Source organism: Papio anubis, chromosome X, assembly GCF_008728515.1.
Source record: "Papio anubis isolate 15944 chromosome X, Panubis1.0, whole genome shotgun sequence".
Taxonomy (NCBI): Eukaryota; Metazoa; Chordata; class Mammalia; order Primates; family Cercopithecidae; genus Papio; species Papio anubis.
In genome coordinates this window covers 135,755,271-135,776,555 of record NC_044996.1, presented here as the reverse complement: position 1 = coordinate 135,776,555, position 21,285 = coordinate 135,755,271, and the positions used below count along the sequence as shown (strand labels likewise).

At 44.9% G+C, this 21,285-nt stretch overlaps 1 protein-coding gene across 1 annotated transcript in view; it reads left to right on the top strand.

Annotated features, from left to right (window-relative positions):
* Positions 1–14,334: 14,334 nt before the first annotated feature.
* Positions 14,335–21,285, top strand: part of WWC3 (WWC family member 3) — an 83,867-nt gene continuing 76,916 nt past the window's right edge. The window contains exons 1-2 of the mRNA XM_031660544.1: positions 14,335–15,976; positions 20,042–20,245. Coding sequence (XP_031516404.1) covers positions 15,961–15,976; positions 20,042–20,245 — 220 coding nt within the window. The 5' untranslated portion in view covers positions 14,335–15,960. The remainder of the gene's footprint in view (positions 15,977–20,041; positions 20,246–21,285) is intronic.

The following is a 21,285-nucleotide window of genomic DNA, read 5'->3' as shown; positions in this document are numbered from 1 at the left end:
TGGCCCATCATGGCTCAAGCGTCCCCCATTCCTTCCCTCCCCAGGCAGGTTAGAAGCGGCCTTGCTGCTCCTGTTGGGCCTTGAACCCACTGCTGCTAAAACCCACCCATCCCCACGAGCTGTGCTTGTTTGCCTGGGTGGCTCTTCCCCTGTGCCTGGAGCTTTGGGAACAGGGTTCCTGAAACTGGAGTTCCCAGACTGGTAGCATTTTGTGTATCTTTGAGGCAGCATCTTGGGTGTACGTGTAGGCACATTTTTCCAGGCAGGACATTGATGACTTCTCTCAGATTCCCAAAGAGATCCGAGACCTAAAAAGAACCACTGCCTGGGGCGGCTGCTCTCCTCTGCATCCTTTCCTGGCACATAATTAATATGCACAGGCTGGATGACTGGAGGTTACAGATGCTTGGCATTTCCCCCCGTGCTTTTATTCATGGATTCAGTTGGTGATATATGCAGCGATGCATCTATAAATAGTGGAATTCTCATGCCCCAAAGAAAACTGGTTAAGTGACTACTGAAAGGTTTTTTTTCTTTCGGAGTGGGGGGTGTTAATTAATGCCAAAAAAGGCAGGTGATAAAATCCTTTTGTTCTTACTCTTAGAATCCTGGTGCAGGACTTTCTGCAGCTGGGCTCCAATACAAACCAGAGAGGGGAGGGGACTTGATCTTGGCAGTATTGGAAAAGCTTTAATTGATACTGTGGAGCCCAAAGGACTGTGACATCTTTACCCCTGTGTGCCACTTGTCGTCTGAACGGATGGCCGAGACGCATCCTGGGTCGCCTTCCCTGTGATGCCATTTCTAAAGAATGTTATTGTTCAGCCCCTTTGCTCTCCTTGGCCAGTGTAGTTTTCCTCGCCCAATTCGGTTGAATTTACTTCTTCCGTCCATTGTTACTATTTGTTTCTTTATTTCCCAAATCCTTCCTTAAAACTTCTCCTTTTTAATTTTAAAATATCTCTTCCTGTTGTATTCAGTAGTAAATTAAGGACCAAAATATTATAATACTGTATTTTATTTTGAAAGGACTGTGTTAAGACTCCCATCTAAAATTTTGGCAATATTAAAAGTAAAAGGCTGATCGTTTACTTCTCTAACTATACTCTTACCAGAGTAATCATTGTTAGAAATTTGTCAAGAGGGTAAAGGAGATAAAAAATCATTTAAAAGTGGAATACGGTTCACATTATACTTATTGCTATAAAGAGCTCTTGGAACCCTTGAAGTTTGCTTGGAATCCATTCTCTGAGTTCCATGTGGAAGTGCAGGGAGCTGGCTGGCTCTGGCGTGGCTTTTGAGTCCTTGACTGCCCTTGCCCACATCCTGGTCTCACCACTTCTCAGGTGTGTGTCCCTGAGCTCAGCTTCCTCCTAGGTAACATGGGATGGTGATAGTGGACCCACCTCCTCACACTATCGTGATTCTTAAGTGTTTGGCTGAGCACAGTGCTGGGCTTTGCTGTGTGGCTGCAGTGTTAGTTTGCACACCTGGCACCGTCCCATGCAGTGGCCCTGCGCATTCAGTGCTCCAGTATTTACATGACGTATCTATGTATGCATATGTCCTGCAGCTTTGCCTGTCCAAGTACTGTGGACGGTTACCAAAAATAAGGAGCCTATTTTAATTACATACACAACCAAAAGAAAAATTCATGACGTGTACATACTGTCCTGCCCCTAGGAAGTATGATGTGCTTTAATATTTTCTTTTTAAAATAAAATACTGACAGGGACCTACTCACTCAATTTCACTGCTCACTGATAGGTTGTGACTATAGTGTGAGAGCCCTGATATAGAGAGTAATGGGATGAATGAACACAAAGGATTGGAAGTAATTAGTTTCGGGAATGTTTCAACATGTGTCCAGATATTTGGAAGATATTCTGGAACATCCACCAGCCATGACTTGGAATTTACACATAAAAATCTCCAGATGCATCTAACAGTTTCAAGTGAGTGAGATGACAGCGAAGCTAGTGATAGCATCCAAGTCTTGTGTTTTTTTCTTCTCCCAAGTATTTCATGTGACTTGGAATCCTTAAATTCTTTTTTCCCCACTGTAAACGAAGTATTCAATAAGAACCTCAGCGTGTGTGTGTGTGTATTTTAAAAACAGCTTTAGTGAGATGTAATTTCCGTGTCATAAAATGCACCCATTTTAGTACAGTCCTATGAATTTTAGTCAATTTATACAGCTGTTTGATTGTCATCACAATTATGTTGTAGAACACGCCCATTGTCCCCTGCTGTCCCCAGTCCCACTCGCCTGACTACCACTGGCTGGTTTATCTTAGGGAAAGGCACGTTTCAGAAGTCACACTTTCCTGGGTGGTATCATTTCTCTGCCCTCCCTGATGAGGGAACTACAGTGGCCTGGGGTTCTTCCTGGTTTCTGGGCCATCATGCCTGAAAGCCTGGTCTGGAGCCAGTGAGGAGGACTCATTTGGGTCCACGGGAGGGGGCTGGGTACTGAGAACTGGTCTGTGTGTGCGTGGGGTGGGTCTAGGGACTTGTAAGCAGCTGTGGAATGAAGGCTCAGAGCTGACTTGGGAGCCCCCTTATGAGGTCCTCTAGCCTGCATTGGCTCCCCCTGTTAGTGCTTTGCAGCCATGATGCCATTCTTAATGCGACAAGCCCGAGTTTCCGATCACTCTTGTAAACAGCTCCTGAGCACCTGTTCTACCCAGTCCCTGAAGAGGAAGCCATGCATCTGTCACACTGCAGCCCATTCGCCCTCTGATCCAGTCTCTCCAGCTTCCAATCTGCACATCTCCTCATGAGCATTTCCTGTCCAGACCAGTACCATCTACAAACAGCTCTAGAGCTGCCAGAGACAACCTGTTTTGAGTGGCAGACTCCATTCAGCATTGATCAAGTAATTCTGACTCATCCTGTATATGCAGTGGAGCACCTCCTGGGCAAGCCCTGGAGCCCTGTGGGGGTCAGGTCAGCATTGGAGGGGATGCCAGCCTTGCCCTGAAGGAACTAGTACTCGGGGAGACGCAATGTTTATTAATGACCGCATTCTACTTAGAGTTTTAAGAACTACCACAGAAGAGATCAAGTGCTGAGGCTGGCCAAAGAAGGGCCAACTTGCTTCTGGCAGGGCTGGGCTGGGTCTGGACCAGAGGAATCTGGGCCACATCTTAGAAGAAGCATTAGCATTTCAACAGGAAAGGGGCGGGGTAGGGGGAAGCTTGGCAAAGGGAAAGAACAATCCAGGTTTGGGGATAGCAGTTCCCATGGGTTACTGGGAATGCGGGTGGATATGAGGGGGTTGGAGGGAAGCCAGGAGTTCCCTGTATGTGGTTTTGTGGTCTTAGAAGTGTGGTTCCTTCGAAACCCCAACTAGTGGCTTGTGGAGGATGGCAGCTCAGGCCAGGTCTTTCTTAAGTGATGCACCTGTGCACCTGTGATCATTTACAGACTCAAATTACTGTAGAATTTAGATGAGAGTCTGATGTTGTGATATCCAGTGAAGTAGCCACAGCCACACACAAATGAGCACTTGAATCCGGTCAATCCTGAAATGAAATGGGCTTAACCTGTAAAACACACTGGGTTTCAAAGACTCCATTCAAAAAAAGAATGAAAAGCATTCCGTTTATAATTTGTATAGTCATTACGTGTAAAAATGATAGTATTTGCAATATAGTGGGTTAAATAAAACGTGTTTGAAAATTCATCTTGCCTGTTTCTTTTTACTGTTTTAAGAAGTTTTGCATTAAGTATGTGAGCTCTCATATCAATTCCATTGGACAGTGCTGCCCCAGAGAATTCTTTGTACCAGCTGGGCTAAAATCTGTCTTTATTTTACTGTAAATTGTATCCCTAGGGCTTATATATGGAGGTGAACAAAGTATTTTCACATCAGCTCAAGAGTGTGCTCTTGATGGGCTTGTTGAGAAATTCCTTTTCTCTGTTATTCTGTCTCAGAGGGACCCTTGCTGGGGGGCACTCAGATAATGGCTGCGGTTGGGCGCCCCTCTGGGTTTGGTTTCCTTTGGGTGGTAGACTCGAATTTTGGCCTCAGGTCAGCTTGCTTTTAGGTTCTTTTCCTTCCATGTAGTATTATGCTGCTAAATCAGAATAATAACAACATTCTCCCAGTCTTTGGAGGAAAAAAATAAAATGGAAGGAAAACAGGCATTACTGGAGAATGTAATACATTCCAGAAACCTTGATAATAGTCTCAGGCCTTCTGCCTCACCACCTTAGAGTAAAATGGAGAAAACGGAGGCACAGTGAGACTGAGTCATTTGCCTATACTCAACCTCTAGGAAGTACAAAAGTATAGTTTCCTCAGTATGAAGTTTTTCTCCCTTGAAGTTTTAAATAATTGTTCCCATCTATGTCTGTGATTCAGTAAAATGTATACTGAGGGACCTTAGACGTATTCAGTCATTACTGTGTGGCATTTTTCAGGTATTTGGACTTCCATTGCACCAGTGCCTGAACATGTCTGAGAACCGGTAGGATCACTAGGGCCGCAGAGCCCGGGGAGGTTTGCTGGTTTTCTTGAATACCTCCTGGACTGATTTTCTTAGAACAGTTTATTCTTTGCTGGAGGATAGAACATCTTGCTAAGATGTTGTCTCTTTATCTTCTCTGGACACTCCCTTTCTGGTGGGCAGACCCACATTCAGGAAACCAGATTGTAGATCAGAAGGTGGCATGGTCAGTGGAAACTCAGAACAAAAGGCCTAGGGGAGGTATTCAGGGATGTTGCATCAAGCTCTGGTAGTCTGATGAACGTCACCTTCCTTCCAAGGATAGATCTGTCTTAAAAAAGAGCTGTCCGAGTGAGGAATGACCCTGTAGTGCTCTGGCCTCCCGAGTCCTGCATTTCTTATAATCTAGGCTTTGTGATCTCAGTCAAGTTAAAATGCCCTTCTGTCCCCTTCCAGTTCTTTCTTAAGTGTTAATTGGCTCCAAACTGGGTTTTCTTTGGTATCAGTTCCTGAAATTGGCTGGATTAATTTATCATACACTTTAATGAAGGACTCTTGTGTTTGAGGGCTCTGGCTTAGAAAGGTGAATCCTTTCTTCCAAGGAACTCACAGACTGTTAGGGGAGGTAGCCTGTCAAATGATGACTATGCTATGAAGCAAGAAGCACTGTCAGTAATGGAAATGTGAGCAGTGGTCTTCCTTATCCCTGCCCTGCAGGACTGCATAGTGGGGAAGGACAAGCCAGTTCTCTCCAAAACATGTCTATACTTGGATAACTTTTTTGTGAATCACTGAAGATGCTCATGTCATCAAATGAGATGAAATATTCAGACTTTTCACAAATTCTGATTATTTCCTTCCTTTGTCCAGATCTCCAAGTGGGTTAACCAGCTAACTATACTAACAGCTCCAAAGTCTCATTGCTTAGCAGAATAGAAGTTTCTCACTCATGTCAGTTTAGTATTGGCTGGGGAGGCGGGGGGACCCCAGACTGCTTCTGTGGTATGGCTTGCCCATCTTTTGAGGCTTTGCCATCCTCCAGTGGGTTCTTTGCTTTGGGCCCACAGGCAAGGGAAGAGGGAAGCCATGGGGAATCCTACCAGAAGCTTCTGGGATGAACCTTGGAAGGGGTGTATATGGCTTCTGCCCACATTCCATTGTCTAGAGCCCAGTCACATGGTCCCACCCAGCTGCAAGGGAGAGAGACTGTGAAGTGTGAACTCTCTGTAGGCCCAAGAGGAAGAGGAAGCAGGGGTTTGGTGGACACGTAGCACTGTTGCTGCTCTATGGCTTTGAGTAACAAATGCCGACTCACAGGAGGCAGCCTTGAAGTATTAGCTCCACGGATTGGGTAGTACTGTTTCATTGTAACAACTGAAAGATGCATCTGGCATATTTCTCACTGGGGTTTTATGACCTGAGTGATATCCTTGCTGGGATATCAGTAACACTGACCTTCAAACTCAGGCGAGTTGGCTTGTAAACAGGCTCCCCCAGCTCCCTCAGGCTCTCTGGCCCATTGCTTCGCTGTGAAAAGCTATGCCCTGGAGAACATGCTGGCAGCTGGCTTTGCAGGTGGACGTTCAGGAAGATGTAGGTGCCAATGAGGGGAATTGTGTCCTGGGAGGCTCATGCTAAGGTAGAAAAGTCTCAGTGAGATGGACATGGTTGAGGGCTAAAGGACAGTGCTACACCTTGTCACCACTGAAGCAGTGAGACAGATCTTGGTGGTGTGTTCTTCATGTTTCAGATTGAAGACTCCGAGGCTGGCGGTCTTCTGTCAATGCAGCTTTGCACTCCTCAGGCACAGGGGTTTACCTGCATCTGATTCTCTGTGGTTATTCCCCACCAACCCCCCAAAAAATCACCTACAGGCATCCATGGTCACTTGTCTTATGGATTTACTGCCACTCATAAAGCCTCTAAACATCCCTTTTTTCCTTGAAATACATGTGAGGAGCTGTTTGCTTTTTATATTAGTCTGGAAATTTGTCTATGAATTATGATAGTTTTGTGTTAGAGACAATGAAAAGACTGACAATGTATAACTTTTTCTTTGATTCTCAAGAGGACTTAACCTTTCCACATGGAAATTACAAATGTTATTTAAGAGTGATTAGTTCCGAGGCTCTATCACTAACAATTGGGACACTCACACTACATTAATACATGGATACAATGTTTAGATTGAGTTCTAGGTGTAATTACTCTTTGCCCTACATTCTAGACTTCTAGAATTGGACTTGAAGACAAGAGCCAGTTCAATTCCTATGCATATTCTAAATAAATACCTTGGGCAAAAACACAGATTTTAAATGATTATTCCAAGTGGCTTTTCAGGATTAGTGGGACAGGTTTGTGGTACATTCACTACTATTTTAAACTTTGACAGGGAAACGAGCAGTCTCTCTAAAAGAACTTCTGAGCTTCGTTTTTTGGGATGATCAACATCCCTGGGAATCTGATGAATACCATGTACTGTGCTCATCCATGTTTCTTTCTAATGTCAGGGAGGTCGGGGACCCGTTCACTGCTATGGGAGAGCCTTGGCTCTGAGTGTAAATGCTTGCTACCAAAAGCTTGGAGAAGCAACTAGCACAGCAAACAGGGTCAGATTTACCACATAAGTAACCACAAGCGGGCTGGTGTCCAAGTTCCGGCGGGCTTTGAAACTCACTGTGAGCCAGGTAGCTTAGAAAAGGTGGAGGAAGTCATTAGGATTTCCTGAGGATTGGGTTGGAACTGAAACCGAGATTAATAGTATCCTCTCTGAAGAGCATTTTAACAAACGTGAATTGGAAATATAAAGATCTTCTTGTTCCCTGAGACTGGAAGGTGTAGCACAAGCGCCAGAGCATTGCCTTGGCCTCCTTTTGATGGAGAGAATGCGTGAGGGATCAGCAGCGCTCATCCCTTCTCACTGCTCCACCTTCTGCTACCCACCTGCAGTTTCCTACAGTTTGGTTCAGGGAAGGTGTGGGCTTCAAGGCATGGGTCCCCCAGTGACTACCCTGCTCATCCTCTCTGGCCCTGCAGCCTCCCCAGCTGCTGTATTGTGATCAGCAGAATAATGGCTTCCAAGATGTGCATGTCGTTAAGCCCTGGAACCTGTGAATATGTTGACATGCATGGCAGAAGGGACTTTGCAACTGTGATGACTTTAAGGATCCTGCCCAGGGAAGATGATCCTGGATGATCTGGGCAGGCCCAGTGTCATCACGAGGGTCCTTATAAGTGGAAGAAGGAGACAGAATAGAGAGAACCAGAAAGATGGCATCCTGAGGAAGACTCATCTGGCCATGCTGCCTTTGAAGGTGGAGGAAGGAAAGGGCTACTAGCCAAGGACTTACAGGAGGCCTGTAGAAGGTGGAAAGGGTGCGGGAGCAGATTCTCCCCAGAACCTCCAGAAGGAATGCAGGCCCCTGAACCCGTTTTAGACTTCTAATGTTGAGAACTGTAAGGGAATAGATTTTTGTTGCTTAAAGCCACCATGGCCCAGGTGCCATCTCTCAAGGGGCCCAGTAGGATACAATAGGCATAGGCAAAAAGGGAACAAAAGAAGCTGAGCTGTGCCTTCTTCCTTCTCTCCCCTCTCTGGCCCTGGAATGACCAGCAATGTGTATTTGTTTGCTCTGCTGAACCAAGAAATGTGGTTTGTGAAGGGCAAGATCTCCATCTGGCAGCTTTCTGGGTGGTGGCTGAGGGCAGAGAAAGCGAGTAACTCTGGGGTTGATGCTGTTGTGGGGGTGGGATGAAGAGACAGTGGCAGCTGGCCCAGGAAGTCTCCCACCTTCCAAAAGTGCTATCAAACCTCCACTGTCTCCCTATCAGCTTGTTCCTTGAAGGTCAGCCTGCTTAGGCCATGTGGATTCATCTGGAGCCTGGGGCTGAATGCATTAAACATATCCCCAGAGGGTGGTGAAAAAGACCACTTCTTTCTTTGCAGGTGGGAGTGTGAGGTGATGGGAGAGCGCTTTGGCAACATCTCTCAAATATTTACTGTCAGCTCGTCTCCCTTACTTACAGTAAAGAGCAGAAAGCTGGGACATACCTAAATGGATGACCCAGGGTGCCTGGTAAATAAGTGACGCCGACAGAGCTAAAAGACGTGAGGTGATACCCAACTGAAATGCAATAAGTTTATGACATTGTATCTAGTATGATATGAGCTATGGAAAAAACATAGGACAAAGAAGAGAGAAAAGGAAGCTGAAATGTGAATCCAAGTTTTCTGGATCTTGAGTGGTTATATTCCCTGTAGACATTATGGTCTGGATTTTTTACATCAAATTTAAGATATGGGGGTAAAACTTCATATCCTTTGACCTTGAAATTTAGTTCTGGGAATTTTTTCAAAGAATAATTATAAGTACAGCTTGTGAGCTTTATAGACACAGGTATTCCTTCTATCATTAATATAAAATTGAGATATATTTCACATGTGCCATAATATTCACCATTTTAAAGTGTACAGTTCAGTGGTTTTTAGTATATTCCCAAGGTTGTACAACTATCACCCTATCTAATTCCAGAACATTTTCTTCCCACTAAAAGGAAACCCTGTGCCCATTAACAGTCACTCCCATTCCCTCTTTCCCCCAGCCCCTGGTGACCACCGGTCCACTTTCTGTCTCTCTGGGTTTGCCTATTCTGGACATTTCCTTTAGATGGAACCACACAACGTGTGGCCTCTGTGTCTGGCCTCTTTCACCCAGCACAATGACTTCAGGGTTCATCTGTGTTATAGCATGTATCAGTACAGTTGACCCTTAAACATCATGGGTTTGGAATGCATGGGTCCACTTATTCTCCTGCTTCTGTCACCCCTGATTTGGCAAGACCAACCATTCCACGTCCATGCCAGCCTACTCAATATGAAGACTAAGATGAAGACCTTTATGATGATCTACTTCCACTTAATGAATAGTAAATAGATTTTCTCTTCTTTGTGACTTCCTTAATAAATTTTCTTTATCTTACTTTATTTTACGAATATGGTGTATAATGTCAAAATATGTGTTAATCAACTGTTTTTGTAATCAGTAAGATTTCTGGTCGGTAGTAGGCTGTTAGTAGTTAAGTTTTTGGAGAGTGAAAAGTTATACATAGATTTCGAAAGTTCGTGGCGGTCAGCGCCCCAACACTTGCATCTATTCCTGCATTCCTTTTTATGTCTGAATACTATTCCATCGTATGGGTAGACCATGTTTTATTTATCCATTCAGCAGTTGATGGCTGTTAGCTGTTTCTACCTTTTGGCTATTGTGAAAAATGCTGCTATGAATATTCACGTACAAGTTTTTGTGTGAACATATGTTTTCATTTATCTTGTGTATATACTTACAAGTAGAATTGCCGCATCATATGGTTATAACTCTATGATTAAGTGTTCGAGAAATTGCTGAACTGTTTCCCAAGCATGAGTGGGTCTCATGCATATTTATATTAGTGAAAATTTGGAAATAATGTAGATGTCAATAGTAGGAGAGTGCTTAGGTAAATTCCATTAATCCCTTTAGTGAAGGATTTGTACAAATGCAAGTTATTTATTCAGCAAGAATTATTGAACATCAGCTTCATGCCCTGTCTTGGACTAAATCAAAGGCGGTTGAGATGGGGTAATTGTTCTCAAGGAGCTTGAGCTATTCAGCTATTCCATGTGATGTTTACAAATAATTTATGACAAGGGGGACAGAATTCTTATGCTATAGGGGTAGGCTAGCTCCAGTAAGTTTTGGAGAGACTCAAGGTACGAATTAAGTAAACATGTTACAAAGTTAAGTGGAGAAGGTAGGATAGAGAATTGCACATACTATGTGATCATGAGTACTTTAGAAAATACCAGATAAAAACAACTCATCAAAAAAAGGTGGAGGAAAACACACTAATATAGGAATAGTGTGGTGTGGTGGTGTCAATGGACATTTTTGTGGTGGTGTCAATGGACATTTCTCTCCTATTTAAGTGTCTCCTAAATTTTTTTGTGATGGAAACAAAAATTCCCCTAGTCTGTCTGTGGTGACTGGGAAGGAGTGGTTGGGGGAGAAATTAGCATCAAGTTTTTGGGGAGATGAGAGCTTCAGAACCTGAGATAGCATCCGTATGGGTGAAGACAGAACCTCAGAGGAAATACCAGTGTGTGCACGCTGCTAGCCTGTACCCCATCTTCCTCCCCTTCTCAGCCACTTCTCTCCCTTTGATATCCCCTGCCCATCTGTGGCCCTACCTGGACATCAGTAATGCCCCATTGGGTAGTTAAAAAGGACACTTTTTACGATTTTCAGAAAAAAATTGGTCTTTAAAGTTATTAAAAGGCTTAGTGATGTTTTTAAGAGGACAGAATTGAATTGCTAATCTGTTTGCTCAAATTCTGTTATCTAATATTATTTCCATGTATTAAAAAGGATTCTAAGGTCAGGAATGAGACACTGCCCTAGCCAGCTGATCTACTGGCCCTGACTATTCCAGAATGCTCTACTTTGGGACTGCTGTCAATGTTGGGAACCCCACCGCAGTTGAAACTGACTAGAACTGGGAGTGGGGGAGTACCATACTCAGAGAAACAGGGATCTTAGAACAAAGTGCTTTTTCTTTTTAGCTCTACCTTTATTTTTAATTGTCTTCTCAGCATTTTAACTAGTAAAATCAAATATAATGAAAATCAGTTGGGGCGTGGTGGCTCATGCCTGTAATCCCAGCAGTTTGGGAGGTCAAGGTGGGAGGATCACTTGAGTCCAGGAGTGCGAGACCAGCCTGAGCAACATAGTGAGACTCTGTCTCTACCAAAAAAAAAAAAAAAAAAAAATTAGCTGGGTATGGTGGTGCTTGCTTGTGGTCCCAGTTACTCAGGGGGCTGAGGTGGGAGGATCGCTTGAGCCTGGGAAGTTGAGGCTGCAGTGAGCTGTGATTGTGCCACTGCACTCCAGCCTGGGTGACAGAGTGAGACCCTGTCTCTGGGGAGAACAAAATGACATTTACAAAAATAGAAAATATTCCCCCTGGTGACACTTTAACCACAAGATTAGAAGCCCTACATCTTTGGTAGGTGTGAAAATAGCTTGGAGAATTAAAATTAGGCATAAATAAATTCCTGATGTCTTTGAGAGTTTGAGTCATTGGATGATACTGTGATAGAGGAGAATCTGGGAGATGTTGAGGCGTCAGGATCTTTTTCATTTGAAGCTAAATGGCCTCAATTGGGTGGTTTGAGCTCTCTTGTTTTGTTTGTAGATTTCCTGTCTCCTTCTGCTTGTTAATAGACCACTGATTTCTCTGTGCTCCTGCTTGTGATAGTGTGCCCCTTTCCACTTTTAATTTTTCTCTTCCGTTTTATTGTGAGGGGAGTAAACTGCAGTATTGCCATTCCCCTGCTTTCGTATACATGTGAATGAGCATGGGAAAGCTGAAAGACTTCAGCGCATTTGGGGAAGGGGATAGCCCAGGGCTCCTTTCCTGAAGAACCAAAAATATTTGAACATTTCCAATTCTGCTTTGTATTTTACACATAGTCCTTGACATATTTCTGACTTTTTCACCTGCATTAAATTTCTTTTTGGATGCAACTTAGTCCTGTGACTATCTAAGGGTTTAGCCTTTCCACATACCCAGCAATTTCTACTTTCCTCTTAACTGTATGCAGTTCATACAGTGCCTATGCCAGCACTAGCATTTTCATTTTTTCTAAAACAGTACAAACAAAATGCATTAAACCAGATGTAAGCCAGGCGGCTTTGAGGCCCACAAAGCTGGTTCCTCCATCTCTGGCCCACCTTGGCTCTACCGTGAGATAGTTCTGTCTCTACCAATGACCATAAACCATGCAATAAAATGTAAAAATTGCCCATGTGATGTGGACAGACCTAAAGATGCCGAGCTCTGCAAACTGAACTTTTTCCCATGCTAAGGTCTGGATTCTGGGTTCCTTGGGAAGTACTGAGAAGTGTGAATCTGGCATTGAAGGTCAGTTTAAGGGTGTGTCGGAAATTGCAGGTATGGATATATGGAGTCACCATGGCCATGGCTTCTGAGCGAGGACGTGAAGGATTCTCTTAGGAGTAAAGCCGATGTGCTTTGGGATCATTCTCAGCTTCAAAAGCTTCTTTTCCCTCCAAGAACCCTGCTGGAGTCTGGTTGAGTGAGGAGACTAAACAGCTAACCTTCATTTATGTGGAGGATGTGTACAAATGTCAGAAACATGATGAGCAGTGTTTTGTGCCCAGTGACTGAGAACGGATGTGGCTCCCAGGCAGTGGAGACGGTGGGTGTTTGGCGGTGATGATTTGCATAGGGTAGAGCTGGCCTTTGCAGGACTGATGGGATTGGGGTACGAGAGGGGAAGAGGAAGTCTCTCCACAGGTCCAGGAAAGACCGAGAACAGATTGCTTAGACTGGAATGAGTGTGATGTTTTGGAAGGCAGGTGAACAAACTCATTTGCCTGGAAAAGAGATTGTATGTGTGTGTTTAGGGGGGGAGTGGTGGGGGGTGCAGGGGGGCCAGAAGCTTTGTATGGGCTTGGCTTGGGGAGGACTTTTCACACCAGCCCAGGGGGTTTGCTCTAGCAAACTCAGTGCTGTGAATTTCTTCTTTTTTTCTTTTTTTGAGGATGGAGTCTTGCTCTGTCACCCAGGCTGGAGTGCAGTGGCACAACCTTGACTCACTGCAACCTCTGCCTCCCGGGTTCAAGTGATTCTTATGTCTCAGCCTCTCGAGTAGCTGGGACTACAGGTGCACACCACCACACCCAGCTAATTTTTGTATTTTTAGTAGAGACTTGGTTTTGCCATGTTGGCCAGGCTGGTCTTCAACTCCTGACCTCAGGTGATTTGCCTGCCTCGGCCTCCCAAAGTGCCGGGATTACAGGCGTGAGCCACCATACCCAGCCCAATGCTGTGCATTTCTGCATGGAGAGCCACTGTTCTTGGGGAAGAGTCTTTGGACATCATTGTCTCCACCCAAGTGAGAGGATGATCATTGGCAGGATGAGGGATCATGGAATTGTCCAGGATGAAGCCGACCACCTCGCTGAGGATGCTGATTGTCCCCAGATGAGGCTGAGATCGCTCCTGGGTGGCCCTGGCCTCATCCTGACATGCAGGAACCATGCTTTTTAGCCAACAAGAGCCAGAAAACACTCCTTGCTGAAAAGTTACCACCAAAAAACGCCAGTGTTACACACCTCCAGATACTTCCCCTCTGACGATGAAAGAGGAGCCAAGATTTATTCGGCTCTCCTTTGGCTGATCTGAGTGCGGTGGTGTTTACAACTAATTGATCACAACCGATTACAGATTTCTTTGTTTCATCTCCTCTCCCACTGCTTCACTTGACCAGCCTTTTTAAAAAAAGATGTGATCAAATAGATTCTGGAACTGAATAACTCCTCTGAAATGATTTATGACTGAAGTAATGTTACTCACTAACAACTTTCTCGGGAGAAAAACATCATTTGATATTGGTAAAGTTTAGAGTATTCATGATCCCTGGTCCATAAATATTTTGGAATGATAATTAGGAAAATACATCTAGACATTCTCAATGCTGTTATTGAAAATCATGCCAGAATTTGACTCCGCAGTGCTATAAGGATGGGTTTCTCACCTATAACTGTTTACTTTGTCTTTTTTTTTGGAAATACGGTCTTGTCTTGTCACCTAGGCTAGAATGCAAGTGGTGTAATCATTACTCACTGAAGCCTCGAACTTCTGGGCTCAAGCAATCCTCCCACCTCAGCCTCCTGAGTATCTGGGACTACAGGCATGGGCCTAGCTAATTTTTTGTGTTTTTGGTAGACGTGGGGTCTCACTATGTTACCCAGGCTGGTCTTGAACTCCTGGGCTCAAACAGTCCTCCCACCTTGGCCTCCCAGGTGCTGGGATTACAGTTGTGAGCCACTGCACCTGGCCAATATTTGTTGATTAAATGAGATCATGTATGTAAATGTGCTTAGAATGTACCTGTGCATGGGCATTTTTCATTTTTCTCTAGAGGCTTATTTATGAATATCATTACATTAGTCTAGCAGCAATTTGCTCAGAACTCAGTTTGTGTTAAAGTAGAATTTTTTTTTTTTTCCCCCGTGGTTGGGTCCCATTCAGGATGCAAATCATGCACAACAGTCTGCTGTTACCTGCTTGACTGGGACCCTTGGTATGGCACACCATTCCTGACTGGTAAAGGCATTGTGCTGCCGACATCAGTTCCAGGATGGGACAAACTGCATACAGTAGGCTCATCTTGTGATGTGATTTCTTGAGTGCGTCGTGTTTGGGTGGATATATATGGCATATTTCACCTTCTGTTTATTTCTGTTTTTATATTGATTCTAACTTTTTAAAACCGTGTGTTTAAAATGAAGATTAAAGCTAGTGTTGTTCTGATTGTGTTTGTCAATTTCTGAATGCCCCTGGGGAGAGACAGCCTTGTTGTCAAACCAGTTTGGGGAAATCACATGTTTAAAATTCATACTGGTCTCATGGGGCTTGGCTGTGGTTGTGTCAGTTTCTCAGGTCCAGGGACAGAAGAAGTGGGAGGATTGACTTAGTGAAATGTAGGTGATCGGATTCCCATGCATAGCAGTCAGTGTGCATTTATAGAGACAGCCCAAGAGATAGCTGCCCAGACTCAGACAATTATAGGTGTGTCTCGTTTTATGTGACAGCTGCAGTCCTAACACTGTCTTGTCAATCAGTATGATCATGGGGGATCGGGGAGGGGGGAGCTCTACTTTTAAAAATCCATCTGAAAACTCTTTATCTCTCTTGTCAAGCCCAAATTTCCTTAATCAGATTTTCTTCAAGGAGAGATGCCTGTAGACAAAGTGCTTTTGTTGTTTTTCTCCAGAAAAATAAAAAAGACTCTGAAATTTCTGATTCCTACTGTATAAGAAATATAGGAAGTATTTAGTGGGGGTCTCATTGTATTGTTACCTTGCTTGGCTCTTTGCATTTGGCCAATGGTTGACGTTTATTAAACTCATGACCACTGGTAGATAAAAATATTGGAAATACATTTTTTATAGATTTAAGCCAATGTTCATGTGTAATGTATGGAAACTGAAAGTTGTGAGGGGAACATTTCTCAGGGAATGAGAACAGAGCATAGGTGCTCTCTGATTTTTCTGGAAGAGCTACATTCCATTGTCCTCACCTCATTAAACATACTGCTTGGAAGAAGATGCTTGTTTTACCTGTTTTGTTAGTAACCGAGTATCTCTTTTGCTCATATTTAAAGTTGCACTTTGAGATAGTAATGCTTCTGATTGCGAGTGTACTAATACAGTTATTTAGGCAAAGCTGGCGAATTAATTTTCCAACCAAATATTTGGAGCAAAAGCAGTCAATTAGATAAGATAAAGCAAACTTATACAAAACTGACCTGACTTTCAAATTTGTTTTCATAATTTTATTTTGCAGGATAACAAAGCCATTGACCTTTGCCGATTGTGTTGGGGATGAACTTCCTTTAGGATGGGAAACTGTATATGATAAACAAATTGGAGTTTATTACATGGACCACATAAATAGTAAGTAGTGTGCAAAATCTGTGGCATTATATCAAAGATGCCAAAAACTTTTTGTAGAGTGAAACAATCGTTACCTTCCAATGCAGCATTAAATCGGGTTTTATAAATGTAATCCGAAGTTTCCATTAGCTCAGTTCTTCACAAAGTGAAGCAGTTCTGTAGCTGTGCCTTGCTTGTGTCTTGCTGGGGACTACATATAATATGTTTAATGGAGGGTTTTAATAACTATTACAAGGACTAAATTTCCCAGCCAGTCTGGAAATAGAAATACCTCTCATAATGAAAAAATTATTTATTGCAGAGTGGAGCTGACAGGTTATTGAAGTAAGTGCCCAAGTGATTACCTTCACTTCATTTCATCTTATACATTTAACTTTAGCTTTCATACACCAAACCTTTGTGATCTCTCTCTCTCTCGCTCTCTCTCTCTCTCTCTGTGTGTATGTGTGTGTGTGTGTGAAGTGAGGAAATGGTATAGAGACCATAGCAGAAACAATGGGTCTTTGGCCATGCCAGCCTCCTTTGTAGAACTATCTAGAGCAGTGGTTCTCATCCTGGGTGATTTTATCCCTCAGGAACACTTGGCATTGTCTGGAGGCATTTTCAATGGCTGTGCCTGGGAGAGGTGCTGCTGGCATTCAGTGGGTGGAGACCAGGGATGCTGCTAAACACCCTACAACGCACAGGACAGCCTGCCCCCCACAACAGACAATGAGACGACCCCAAATGTCAGTGGTGCCAAGGTGTAGGAATCCTGTTCTAGATCTGTTCTCTGCCCATTAATCTTGGCTGTCTCTTTGTCAGCTTTCTTCGATGGGGTCCCAGCTGGGAATCTATTTTTCATCCTCTGTCATTTTCATTCTGGCTTCCCTCAGTGGCTCTGTCATTGTCATTTTACTACCAGGATATGAAGCATGGCTTCCCCTTGGCTTACTTTCTGTCCTTTGGTTGGTGAAGTGCGGGGTGGCTGCAGGGTGTGAAGGTGCACGGTGCCCCCAACCCGAGTGATTTTGAGGCTCTTTTCTAGGCCAGTCCTATGACTCCTCATGTCCCCACTGTGCAGTCGACCCAGACTTGTGTCTTCAGAGCTGATTCCTACATTGTCAGTTGCTGGCACCCAAGATCTGAGTCCCCCATCTCAGATCTCGGGACAGTGGGGTTTTTGGTGCCTGGCACCTGTCCTTGGGCATGATTGCAGCTCTTATCCAGAGACTGGGCAGTGGTGATTGGAGACAGGGGATATCTACCGTTATGACCCCGCTGCCCTCCCAGGCAGGTCCAGGTGGCAGGAGAACTTCTAGGTGGACCCAGTGGTTTCTGGACAGGGCAAGTACCTGGCAGAAGAGAAGCTGAGAGGCCCCAGTGGCTCTCTGCCAGCCTGGCACTTCACGACTGTGTGTGTTTGGGTAAATGTGGCCGTTTGAGCTAGGCTTCCCAGCTGATAGTCTAAAGGGCAGCTCGTAACACATAAGAGCTGCTCACTTCACAGGGCCACCTTGCTGTGGACCTGGGCAGATGCCCGTGGCTTCGTTAATAGGCTTTATCCTTCCCAGGGCTTGGTGGTACGGATGCCCCACGCCCACTGAATCTCATCTCTGAGACAAGAGCAGGACTCTGATTTTGCATTTGTTTTGGTTTGTAAATCTTCTCCTGTGAACTTTTACTGCTTGGAGAGGCTTTCTAGGAGGGGCGCTGGGATGGTGTGAGAAGGGATGAGCAAAGGATATTGACAGGAGAGCGGCGGGGGGGTGGATTTCCAAAGGAGAACTTACCTGGAAACATTCTAGCAAGCACACCTTCATGTGTGAGTGTGTGTGTGTGTGTGTGTGTGTGTGTGTGGCAAAACAGACATAATGTAAAATTTACCATTTTAACCATTTTGAGGTGTAATTCACAGAACGTAAAATGAACCATTTTTAAAATGAATAGTTTGGTAGCATTTGGTGCATTTACAGTCTTGCGCAGCCATCACCTCTATCTTGTTCCAGAACATTTTCCTCACCCCAAAGGGAAATCTCATCTCCATTAAGCAGTCATTCCCCATTCCCCTTCCCCTAGCCGCTGGTGACCCCTAGTCTGCTTTCTGTCTCTGCAGTCTCCTGTTCTGGGTATTTCATAGACATGGAATCAGATGCTATGTAGCCTTTTGTGCCTGGCGTCTTTCACTTGGCTGTTTTTTGAGGTTCTTCCATGTCATAGTGAGCATCAGAACTTTATTCCTTTTTGTGGAATCGTATTCCTTTGTATATGGTGTATACAGACCATTCTGTTGTATGCACTCAGTGAAAGGTCCTGAGAGTATAAAGGTGACTGAGGCGGTGCCCCTGCCATCTAGAGGCTATAGTTTAGGTGGGAAACAGAAAAGATACAAAAACACTCAGGTGCCCAGTGTTAAGGGGGAAGAAGAGCAGCCCATGTAAGCAGGGGAGAGACATGTGTGCCTAGAGGATCAGAGCAGGCTTCAGAAAAAAGGTGCCTTTGCAGCGTGCCTGGGAAGACGGCAGGCCTTCCTGTGACAGAAGAGGTCTGAGTCAGCATGGCAAAGGCACCGGGGAGCCACCCAAGCATATTTGGGTACTTCGCAGAAGTTCAGTCTGCGTAGAGAATGTTTTGGGGGAAAAGGATGGAAAATGAGATGAAGCTGACGAGTGAGTTTTGGAACTCGTATATTAGGCTAAGGAGATTGGACTTTGTGCTTTCTTTTTTTTTTTTTTTTTTAAAGACAGAGTCTCGCTCTGTCGCCCAGGCTGGAGTGCAGTGGCCGGATCTCAGCTCACTATAAGCTCTGCCTCCCGGGTTTACGCCATTCTCCTGCCTCAGCCTCCGGAGTAGCTGGGGCTACAGGCGCCCGCCACCTCGCCCGGCTAGTTTTTTTTTGTATTTTTTAGTAGAGACAGAGTTTCACCGTGTTAGCCAGGATGGTCTCGATCTCCTGACCTCATGATCCGCCCGTCTCGGCCTTCCAAAGTGCTGGGATTACAGGCTTGAGCCACCGCGCCCGGCCGACTTTGTGCTTTCAAAGAGGTTTCTGTGTGAAAGCATTGCATCCCAGTTAGAAAGGTCACTTTGGAGAGTGCTCTGAGGATGGGTTTTGGTGGGATGAGACCAGAAGGTCCCGAGAGTCTGACTGAAGTAAGGAGAGACAGAGACAAGGGCGTGTCACCAATGATTATCATATCCAGGGGCAGGGACCTCCAGTTCTTCATAACCCACCGAATGTTTCAGGAGGAAGAGGAGTGGGATTCTTTGAGGATGAGTCCCAGGTTGTACCCCCAGGCTGGCTCCGCAGTTAGATCCAGATGATGCGGCTCCCCGCAAGGGGAAGAGAGGAGAAGCAGGCGTGTGCTGTGTGGTGTTTGGTTTGGTTTTGCTCTTGATGGGGAAAGGTGGTGTGGAGAATGAGGGCTGCTTTGGATGAATGGCTAGGAATGACTTTGGGTCCATCCATGTGGAGGTGCATCCAGGAGGCAGGTGGGAATGAAAGGTTGGAGCTGGTGAGAGAGGCTGGAGCTGGAGTTAGGCACAGGCCCTTGAAGAGCTGGACAGGGAGGAAGCAGGAGTGAACATGAGGGAAGCTATGGTGGGATGGGACAAGGAAGTCAGCGAGGAATGGGAAAAGACTACACAGTCTGGTCTGGGAAATGAAAGAAGGGGGCCAGTCAGGTCCGGGACACACAAGAGTTTCCATCATCTCACGCAGAAGGAGTCAATGAGGAGAAGGTCATAAATAGCAATTAGTGTCACAGTTCTGAGCTCACGTGGGTTCATCTCCTCCCATGCTTATTTAAAGTGTGGTCTTTGTTGGTGAAAACATCGTCTTGTATTGTTTTCCCTCCTCCAATGGACTGTTTCATATCTGTAGAGTTTCCTTCTCATCTGGACTGTGGATATAAAAATAGAAAGTGTTCCACGCTTTGGAAAGGTTTGTGATATAAAATCTTCCATAATATGCATCCTGGTAATGAATTAATTTTCACATTGACGAGCGACATCACTGCATGACTGTTGGTCCACCTAAGGATTTTACTTTTAAGTCACTTATGTTTTAACCTTTTTAAATTTCAGAACTTACCCAGATCGAGGATCCAAGAGAACAGTGGAGGCGAGAGCAAGAGCGCATGTTGAAGGAATATTTAATTGTAGCCCAGGAGGCTCTCAATGCCAAGAAAGAAATCTACCAGATTAAGCAGCAGCGGTTTGAGCTGGCCCAGGAGGAATACCAGCAGCTGCACAAAATGTGTGAGGATGACAGCCGCTCGCACGCCAGCTGTGAGTTGACTTATCTCCTGTTAAAAGTCATTGTGACTTTAAAAGCCATCTCTCTGCTAGGTTACCTGCAAACACTGAACCTTCCTTGGGCAAGATCGCTTCGTGAAGGTTCTAATCACATACTGTTAGGTCATCAGTATTCGGCACTGAAATCAGATGGGCACCCGGTAGCCACTCCTGTAGCAAGGGTTTATCAAATGCTTACTTTGTGCCCAGTCACTGGGTTATGGTTGGTGGTGACTAAGAAAGGAAAAGTCTCTGCCCTTGAGCTCACATTCAGGTGGGGAAGGTAAAAAATAAACAAGAAAACAAAATTTCGGGTAGGGATGTATACCAGCCTCCTGTCTCTTGCATGTCAGTTTTGAAGAGGGCTTCCCTCAGAGATCTCTGCAGTTAACGCTGCTTGTCTGTGATGATCTCTTGGGAAATCCACACAGTGGTTTCATTCATTCTGAGTGGGAAGACTCAGGAGACCTCAGCCATGTCAAGCTCCCTGTCTCTTTGTAGAGTCCTCTGTTGGGCTCTAGGCTTTAGTAGGCAGTACAGGGAAGGAGGAGGAACACCATAGAACCCAGAGAATCGGGGTACTCTCCTGCCCCTCAGGTAAGATAACCATGTACTGCTTGCTGTTCTCTAAAGGGACCTCTCTTTAGTTTTGAAGGCTGCCAGAGTGGGGGGTCCATTTCACTAGTACTCAGCAAGTGCTTAGTTTTGAAGAAACCAGTTGCACTCTCAGAACCCAAAGCATTTTGCTGTGGACACAGTCACCACATGAACCAGTTCCTTCCCAGCAGACTGTCACCCTCAACAGACCCCAACAGATGTGCATGACTGTGACTGGCCTGGGCACTCGTGAGCTTGGAAAGAATGGATGAAAGTTCGTACCACTGGGTTGAATTTTATAAAAACCTGTCTGATACTTGGGGCCTTTCCTGTGATATTAGTGCCATGTTGCCATGGCAGATGTTAAAGACACAGCAATAGCTTTATTCTGTGTTGCAAGTCAGAATGGAGGTAAGGCCAAGGGGCCACACATTTAG